Below are 10,466 nucleotides of genomic sequence, written 5' to 3'. Positions count from 1 at the left end.
TGAGTGGATATAATGCAAGTTCGTAGACAACTGTTGTAAAAATACCACTCCACCAAGGGTTGAAACTAAAAGTGTATACCATGCTTGATGTACAGTTAGTAATGTTGAGGTTAAGATTCTGTACACTGTCAAACATCACAATATTAGAATCCATGTAAATTCTCCCAAATGCTGTTAAAACGATAAATATTGGTAAAGACATCACAAGTACTCTTAGGAAAGTTTTGACATCTTCTACTTGCTCTGTAGTGAATGGACCACCATATTTTGTCTTCCCCAGGTCTAGTCTAGAGGGTACGTCTTCCTCCCAGTATGTGAAAGCACTGCGATAAATAGGAGCCTTGTGCTTGACTGCAAACTTGAGAACTTGGTAGATGGTTTGAGGGCTTTAGGAGACTTTGGTTCAATAGTTAGCCATTTTGGAGCTAGCAAAAACATTGAAGAGCAAATCAGTACTATACATATCACTGGAAATAAGCTAAACAGTTGAATTTTAGGAATATCAGTGATTGCCAAATTATTTATACAATACAGGAGTGTACTTGATAGCCAGTCAGCAATCCAGCATCCAAAATTGATTGAAAAAACGAACCAAGTGATGAAGCTTGAAACATTAGTGGAAGAAGCATCTGGCATTTGATCTAAACCAAGCTGCAAAGCTGTCATTAAGCAAACTGCTATATTTGTTGCACACACTCCATATCCTAGTACTGCAATTACAGCACTTGTGTATCTTAGTGCAATAGAATTCAACATGGGAAAGCAGAGAATTTGAGTACAGCCAAATATCGTTCCTATCAGTAAAAAGAAGCAGCTTATTTTAAAGACTCTGTAGTTTCCAAGCTTAGCATCTGCTAACCATCCTAGCAATGGGATTGAAATTAATGGTAATGCTATGATCCCTTGAAAACGGTCTTGCTCATCTAGTTCTTTGAGAATTCTTCTTCCCAAATCTGTTATGTAAGACCACAAAATTGCACTGATGAGTGTAGTCCACAATAGAACAAGAAATGCTCCTTTTGAATAGAACCACCTCACTTGATACTTGCACCTCTTTCTCATCACTGGCTTTGTATGGTCCCTTGAGCTGTTGTTAGTGGAGTCCATTCTTTCACTTATTTTATGCAGGGTTAACTTTTCGTCTGATTTTAATACATTTGGGAGCAATAATTATTGTTTTGTATAATAATGTTGATAAATACAGTGATATAATGTGTTTCTGATGAACAAACAGATTTCAGTCCCAACAATGAAAATGATAAACATTGATAATCTGTTATGTAGTTACTTTACTCTGTCAAACATGACTCAAGACTCGCTCATGACTACATGAGATTGCCACGATACTGGAAGGAAAATCAACAGAAAGTAATTAAACACACTCCCTCCCAACTATTGTGTACAAGTTGTTAAGACTATATATACTGATAACTGTTTCTACGGTGCATGTACATGTTATGTATACATAGATTGGGGAATGTATGATTGCAAATTTAGGTTTGTTTTGATGAAAACAGTATATCAGGATTTCATTCATAAAAACTGTGTTTTTACCCTGCGCGTGCGCAAGCGCGCTGATTAGTGTGTGTGTTGTGTGTGTGTGTACGTGTGTGGACACAAATTAAAAATGAGCTGTTTGAGCGAACTAGACACTTTCATGGACTGCTTTAAGCACAGTGGTTGAAAAATAATAGGAATTGAAACTTGCAGGTTAACTCAAAGGCGACAAAAAACACTGTTTTCTGCTTTAGAGATTCACGATCATTCCCTAGGTAATGGTCGTTACAATAAAAAGTTATCGTATCTGTTATGCAAAGAAGCTCAACGCACGGGGTGAATGCTCTATGAGCATCTCTAGTTATTTTGACCATAATTATTCTGGTATCATGCTTGATAGTGAGTATTCTGAAATCTTTACAAAAGTGACGAGTGGTACTTATCATTCCGTGAATGATGAAACCTTTCAAAAACTCTGATAGTGGTATAATTGATCGTACCATTCGATCATGCACTGATCGTACCTATCAGTCCATGAATGTAAAAGCGATATAATAGTAAATGCAGCGTGTCGTAGTATAGAGTACATGTAAAATAAATGATACAGTGACAATGTGCGTGTAATTATTATATTAAGCTAGCTATTGTGTTAAGTATGATTTTGTCATGGGAATAATCAGTTGACTCTCATCTAAAGTGTACACAGTTATATTCTTGTCTCTACTGTACATGAGAGAGGTATCGATCATAGACCTCCTCCACCACTCTGTGTGCATTGTAGTCCTCGTCTCTAACTCTCCTCTTGTACCGGCGAGCCAGGAGGCAGTACAGGACCAATCCAATCACACTCAGTGCAGTATATATTGAAGGGATAGTGTAAATTGGCAAATATATTTCATTTGGTAGCATTGCAAAAAAGTAGTTCAGAGATACTGAGAGAAACAATAGAAACATCATGTAGCCAGTCAAAAGTCCTCGCATGTTGTATGGTGACTGGGCACACACAAATTCGAGTATTCCGTTTATTAGGAGTACAGATAAGAAGCCACTGAGAGCCCCCATGTAAAGTACTGATGCTTGTGCATATGGAGAAAATTGAATAGCCAACTTTAGCATATTCAGTAACAGGATAAATAAAGTTGCCCCTCCAATTCGTCGGATAGAGCTGGGTACTTTGTTTCTTATGAGTGGATATAATGCAAATTCGTAGACAACTGTAGTAACAATACCACTCCACCAATGGCTCAAACTAAAAGTGTATATGATGCTCGATGTACAATTGTCAGTAGTGTTTGAGACAGTAAGATGCCACAGCATTTCCTCGTTCAACACTCCTACATAGCTATCCGCTGTAAAGCCTAGTACGAGTAAAATATTCCAACACGCAGTTACGGTGAGGAATATTGGGAAAGACATCACAATTATTTGTAAAAAGGTTTTCACATCTTCAACTTGCTCTGTAGTGAATGGTCCACCATATTTTGTTTTCCCCAGGTCCAGTCTAGAGGGTACGGCTTCCTCCCAGTATGTGAGAGCACTGCGATAAATAGGAGCCTTGTGCTTGGCTGCAAACTTGAGAACTTGGTAGATGGTTTTGAGGGCTTTAGGCGACTTTGGTTCTATAATTAGCCATTTTGGAGCTAACAAAAACATTGAAGAACAAATAACTACCATACAAGTCACTGGAAACAAACTAAACAGTTGCATTTTCTGTATATCATTAATTGTCGAAGAGTTTACGCAATGAAGGAGAGTATTTGATAGCCATTCAGCAATCCAACATCCAAGAGTAAGTGAAAACACAAACCAACTGATGAAACTTGAAATGTTGGTGGATGAAGCATCTGGCATTTGATCTAGACCAAGCTGTAAGGCTGTTATTATATAAATTGCTGTACTTGCTACACTCACTGCATACACTAGCCCTATTATGACTTTACGTGTGTACTGCAGTGCACTGAAGTTTATCTTTGTATCACAGAGAATATTGATGCAAATGGTTATCGATGCGACTACTAAAAAGAAGCAGCTAAATTTCAAGACTCTGTAGTTTCCAAGCTTAGCATCTGCTAACCATCCTACAAGTGGGATGGTAGCATAAACTAGAAATGGTAGTACAATGAACACTCGAGAAAAAGTATTCCTCTCTAAATGTATGCCTTCTGATAAGATTCTCTCTCCCAACATTGTCCCATAAGACCACACAGCTGCACTGACAAGTGTAGTCCACAGTAGAACAAGAAATGCTCCTTTTGAATAGAACCACCTCACTTGATACTTGCACCTCTTTCTCATCACTGGCTTTGTATGATCCCTTGAGCTGCAGCTGTTAGTAGAGTCCATTATTTAAAGGCTGATGCTCAAGTGAACTGTTCTATTTACTTTTGGAATTGTTTTCAATGTGAACTGTAATGTCTAGATTATAATAATATACTGCTGACGAACAAACAGATTTCAGTCCCAACAATGAAGATGATAAATATTGAAAATTATAGTTGTGTATACATCTATAGTACTTAATGTTATTTCAAATGTGAGACGTAATTATTCATTGAAACTGAATGTTTATGTTTGTGGTGAAGCAAACAGAGCATGCAATAGCTAAGTGTGTTAAGTGTGTATGTTATGGACGTAATCAGCTATAGTTGACTTTCAATCTAAGTGTATAATTATACACAATTGTATTATTGTCTATACTGTATATGAGAGAGGTATCGATCATAGACCTCCTCCACCACTCTATGTGCATTGTAGTCCTCGTCTCTAACTCTCCTCCTGTACCAGCGAGCCAGGAGGCAGTACAGGACCAATCCAATCACACTCAGTACAGTTGATATTGAAGGGATAACGTAATATTTTGAATGTTTATATATCAAAAAATGGACACATTTCATAAGAAAGTTGAAAGATACTGAGAGAAGTGCTAGAAATATTATGTAGGCAGTCAGAAGTCCTCGCATGTTGTATGGTGACTGGGCACACACAAATTCTAGTATCCCGTTTATTAGGAGTATACAAGTCCAAAGCCAGTGAGAATTCCCGTGAAAAATACTGATGCCCACACATATGGACAGAATTGCATAGCCAAATTGAGCGCATTCAGTAGCAGGTTAAGTAGAGTTGCACCTCCAATTCGTCGGAGAGAGCTGGGTATTCTGTTTCTTATGAGTGGATACATCGCAAACTCATAAACGACTGTTATAACGATACCACTCCACCAAGGGTTGAAACTAAAATTGTATATAATGCTTGTTGTACTATGGTTGCACCAAAGATCAAAGGCTTCAGTTGTAGTTTATACTACTTATACAACCTGTCTGACCACAGCCATGGTATATGGCAGTTATACCCTAGTGTATAACTGCCATATACCATGGCTGTGGTCAAACTACATGTACAGCTAGAACTGAATACAGTATCCCACCTTTGCAACAAAATTGACACACTGTTTCAATTAAAACAATGACACACTACTCAATTCAATCAATATTAGCAATATCAGAGTTAGAGAGAATTCAATATAAAACAGACTACTAATGATTTTAGTCAACATAAAAAGAGCCAAGTTCGAGCGATGAATAGTTTCAAAAAGGAGGCAAATTTCGAAGAACTCTGTGATCGTGAATCGAACGATACTGGTTTGTTTGTGTTGCTTTTTTTCAACTTTCAACATTAGTTGTCACAACCTGCTTATTACATTGCTGCATGGGACCAGGAGCAGTAAGAAGGGTCCAGTGTTTCTCAGACTAAAGAGACTGCACTGCACTGGGCCAGTACAGTACTGAGTAGGCTTGTGGAATGATATTTTGGGGTACATTTGCACTCTTTGTAGACAAGTAGCACCAGTGTACTTTCTTGAAGTGCCTTCTATAAAGATGCAGAAACACAGCCTTCACAATTGCTTGCTTGAATCATAGACGCTTGCTTGAATCAGCCATCGCTTTTTAAAAAAATAGCAAATTCATTGCATAGCTATAGCAACAGTGACGTCAAACAGTAGTTATAAGCATATTCATTGAAGAAGCATGACAGGAAGTAGCTAAACATAGTAGTAGAGTAGAAGAAGGTATCATGAGACAGAACCAATTATGAGACAGCTGTTTAAAACGGGAGTGCTTCAGTATTCTGTCTGCAGTTAATAGCACTATCACTCTAGTATTTTTTCCAAAAGAAATTTGGAGTTTTATGCTTGTGTTGACAGAGATACCACAATAGTTTGTTTAAGAACAGAATTTAATTGGAAAAAACATTTTTAATTGACCAAATTTAAGTGGGTACCAAATGTTTGTAGTAAAATTCACTTGGTATCAGTTAAAACAGGAGTAACTGTTTTTATAGGCAAAATAATCACTATATTTTAATATTAGAAAGTTCCAGATATGTTAGAACAGCCAATTACCGTTAAAATTAATTAATTGCAATGGTGTCTCGTAAATACCCCCCCTGTCTCATAATACCCAAACCACTTTGAACACTAAAATGCTAGCATTAGCTGCAAACAAAGCACTGTCACTCTTTTTTTTGCTTACATGCAAAGCATATTGACCATAAAAGTTAGTGAACAGGCTATTTAGTTCCCTCAAGATTACTGCAAGACAGGGGGGTCAGAAACATTTAGATGTCTCATAATACCCCCTTGTACTCTACAGTTCTAAACATAGTACAAGCCAGTTAAACTATGGCCTCTCGTGGTATATTTGCTTTACACGCTCGAGTAATCAGATAAACCAACTCGGCTGCGCCTCGTGGTTTATCAGATTACTCTCGCGTGTAAATCAAATACCGTATAGCGCGAAATGTTCGAGGGGCTTAATTTTCGCGGATTTCGTGGGTTAGAATTCTATACGAAAATTAAGTCCACGAAAATTATTCTTTAATTAGAATTACCTGCTATCGTGCAAATATTTAAAGGCGTGGCTTCCGGTAAGCAGTCATTCCGCGAACATTGTGCAACGAAATGGTTTTTAGAGGCCATTCCACGAAATATAAGTGCCTCGAAAATTTCGCGCTATACGGTATACCACTCGAGGCCATTGTTTAACTATAACATATACATTCGGTGATGTTAGGGTTGAGATGATATTTCGTTGTGTTAAATATTACCACTTGATCAATAGCCACGAAACTGACTAGTATATTTCCACCCGCTGTTAAAATGACAAATATTGGGAAAGACATCACAAGTATTCTTAGAAAGGTTTTCACATCTTCAACTTGCTCTGTAGAAAATGGTCCACTATATTTTGTCTTCCCCAGGTCTAGTCTAGAGGGTACATCTTCCTCCCAGTATGTGAGAGCACTGCGATAAATAGGAGCCTAGCTTGTGCTTGGCTGCAAACTTGAGAACTTGGTAGATGGTTTTGAGGGTTTTAGGCGACTCTGGTTCAACAGTTAGCCATTTTGGCTAACAAAAACATTGAAGAGCAGATAATTACCGTACACGTCACTGGAAACAAGCTAAACATTTGCACTTTGGTGCTTTCCCACAATGGTATGCAATACAAGAGTGTACTTAATAGCCAGTCAGCAATCCAGAACCCAAAAAAGATTGAAAATGCAAACCAACTGATGAAACTTGACATGTTAGTAGAAGAAGCATCTGGCATTTGATCTAGACCCAGCTGTAAGGCTGTCGTTATGGAAACTACTGCACCTGCTGTACCTACTGCATCTACTAGTACTAAAACGACAGCACTTGTGTACTGCAATGCAATTGACTTTAATGTGAGACCGTAGAGAATATGGATGCCGCAAATGATTGTGGCAATTAGTAAAGAGAAGCACTTGAATTTAAAGACTCTGTAGTTTCCAAGTTTAGCATCTGCTAACCATCCTAGCAGTGGAATGACAATGAAAGTTAAGCTTGACAGTGGTATAACTATATACCAGTGTTCCCCATATGATTTCTTAAGGAATTTTTGTCCCAAATTTGTTGTATACGACCAAAAAGTTGCACTGACAAGTGTAGTCCACAATAGAACAAGAAATGCTCCTTTTGAATAGAACCACCTCACTTGATACTTGCACTTCTTTCTCATCACTGGCTTTGTATGGTCCCTTGAGCTGCTGTTAGTGGAGTCCATTGCTTTATGTTAAAACTGTTGCTCTGATTGTATTTGAAAGTTTTTTTTTATTAATGTGCTTGTTAATACTGTTTTTGTTTCAATGATGAAGATATTGTTACAACATAATTATAATGATCCAGTAAGTCAAACGTGATGCAGACAGTTAGTCTCAAGATTGCCAAACATTCCATGGAGAGAAAAATTGCACACACCTTTGAACCCTTGTCATTGTGTGATTTGATGACCCAGACTCACATGCAGTGACAACTGCAAATTTTTGTTTGTGCTCTTATTGAAGTCAAATAAATATGTCCTTTAGTGAGAAGTAATGGATGACGACTGTTTGCTAACTATATAAATTGAGGGTCATGCTGGAGCTGCTTTTATCTGGTGCATGGGTAATGTGTTCGCTTCACTGAGGGAGTGCTTTGGTTCATTCACAAGTGAGTCTGAGTGTGTGACATTTCACTAATGTATCTCTATGCTGCAGGATTGGTTGGCTCGTAAAGTGTGTCTGGCTGGACGACCATGCAATTGCTAGGCTAACGTGCGTGATATCTACCAATCTATAATTATTGTGGTATATGTTACAATAGTCACTTGCAGGTTATAATTGAAACTCAACCAGCCAGAAATGTCAGTTCAGAGACTAGCATGGGTGAGCTATATCGAGCTGCTGTATGATACATCCCCATTGTGTCATGACAATTGCTCGAGTATTAAACAATAACAACAAAATAGCACACACATTGAAACTAAACATTATTATAGACTAAGTGTGTTAAGTGGTGTTATGGGCATAGACTCTCAATCAAAATATACACAGTTATTCTTGTCTCTACTGTACATGAGAGAGGTATCGATCATAGACCTCCTCCACCACTCTGTGTGCACTGTAGTCCTCATCTCTAACTCTCCTCTTATACCAGCAAGCCAGGAGGCAGTACAGGACCAATCCAAACAGACTCAGTGTAGTTGATATTGAAGGGAGAGTATATATTGGCAAAGGCTTTCCATTTAGTAGCAATTCAACTAGTACGTAGTTCAGAGATAGTGAGAGAAACAATAGAAACATCATGTAGCCAGTCAGAAGTCCTCGCATGTTGTATGGTGACTGGGCACACACAAATTCTAGTATGCTATTTATCAAGAGTACAAGTAAAAAGCCACCGACAGCCCCCGCAAATACAGGTCTCCAGAAATGATTTGGACAGAATTGTGCAAGTAAATAATAAAGCACATTCAATAACAAATTCAATAAAGCTGCACCTCCAATTCGCCGGATGGAGCTGGGTACTTTGTTTCTTATGAGTGGATACAATGCAAATTCGTAGATTATTGTTGTAACAATACCACTCCACAAATTGTTGAAACTGAAGTGTATATGAGGCTCGATGTACAACTGTCAGTAGTGTTAGCATGCAGCACTTCCTCGTTAAACACTTGTACATGTACATAGATATTAAAACCTAGTGTGAGTATATTCCAACACGCAGTTAAAATGATAAATATTGGGAAAGACATCAAAAGAATTCTTAGGAAGGTTTTGACATTTTCAACTTGCTCTGTAGTGAATGGACCACCATAATTATTTTGTCTTCCCTAGGTCTAGTCTAGAGGGTACGTCTTCCTCCCAGTATGTGAGAGCACTACGATAAATAGGAGCCTTGTGCTTGGCTGCAAACTTGAGAACTTGGTAGATGGTTTTGAGGGCTTTAGGTGACTTTGGCTCTATAATTAGCCATTTTTGAGCTAGCAAATACATTGAAGAGCAAATAATTACCAAACACAATACTGGAAATAAGCTAAACAGTTGTACTTTGTGTATATCATTGATTGTCGAAGAGTTTATGCAATACCGGAGTGCATTTGATAGCAAGTCAGCAATCCAACATCCAAGAATGAGTGAAAATACAAACCAACAGATAAAACTTTAAACGTTAGTGGAAGAAGAATCTGGCATTTGATCTAAACCAAGCTGTAAGGCTGTCATTATGCAAACTGCTATACTTGCTATACCCACTACATACACTAGTGCTATTATGACAGAACTTATGTACTGTAACGCAATAGAGTTTATCTTGTGAGCACATAGAATATTGATGCAAACCGTTATCAGTGCTACTAGTAAAAAGAAGCAGCTAAATTTAAAGACTCTGTAGTTTCCATGCTTAGCATCTGCTAACCATCCTATGATTGGGATGATGATGTAAGCTAGAAATGGTAGTGCTGTGAACACTTGAGAAACAGTTTTCCAGATGTCTAAATCGATGTCTTCAATAATGATTCTTGGTACCAACATTTGTAGATCTACATAAGACCACACAGCCGCACTGAAAAGTAAAGTCCACAGTAGAACTAGAAATGCTCCTTTTGAATAGAAATACCTCACTTGATACTTACACCTCTTTCTCATCACTGGCTTTGTATGCTCCCTTGAGCTGCTGTTAGTGGAGTCCATTCTTTGACTTATTACTTCAGGCTGATGCTTTATGGCATGTTAACTGTTCCTCTGGTTTTAATACTTTTGGGAGCAATTGTGTGTCACAAATAAAGTAAATATACAATTAATGTACTGCTGATGAACAAACAATGTTTCAGTCCCAACAATGAAGATGATAAACATTGATTATCTGTTGTGAAAAAATTATCGATGTGTATAATTACCGCGTTATATAACAGGTACTGAACTTGGAGGGGGACGGGAAGCAATATGTAGTCAGTTCGTGTATCTTATTTTCGTTGTTGCTGCTTGTAAGGTATTCAAGGTCATTCCGTTTGGGGCCGGGTAAACTATTTGTGCTCCAGTGTTCAACCATGAAAACTACGAATACTTTGTCCCCCGGAAATTACCAGCTATACCGTATTACTGTATATAAGTACCAAATAAAGTTATGCGAGGGT

General features: G+C 37.9%; 1 protein-coding gene across 1 annotated transcript; it reads right to left on the bottom strand.

Annotated features, from left to right (window-relative positions):
• Positions 1-1,921: 1,921 nt before the first annotated feature.
• On the bottom strand, positions 1,922-5,543 carry LOC135343249 (solute carrier family 15 member 4-like). Its single transcript, XM_064540245.1, has one exon. The coding sequence runs from the start codon at positions 3,838-3,840 to the stop codon at positions 2,218-2,220; it is 1,623 nt and encodes a 540-aa protein (XP_064396315.1). The 5' UTR covers positions 3,841-5,543; the 3' UTR covers positions 1,922-2,217.
• Between the last annotated feature and the right edge of the window lie 4,923 nt (positions 5,544-10,466).

Source organism: Halichondria panicea, chromosome 10, assembly GCF_963675165.1.
Source record: "Halichondria panicea chromosome 10, odHalPani1.1, whole genome shotgun sequence".
In the NCBI taxonomy this organism is placed as follows: domain Eukaryota; kingdom Metazoa; phylum Porifera; class Demospongiae; order Suberitida; family Halichondriidae; genus Halichondria; species Halichondria panicea.
The sequence above is the reverse complement of the archived record's forward strand: the minus strand, read 5'-3'. Positions and strand labels throughout refer to the sequence as shown.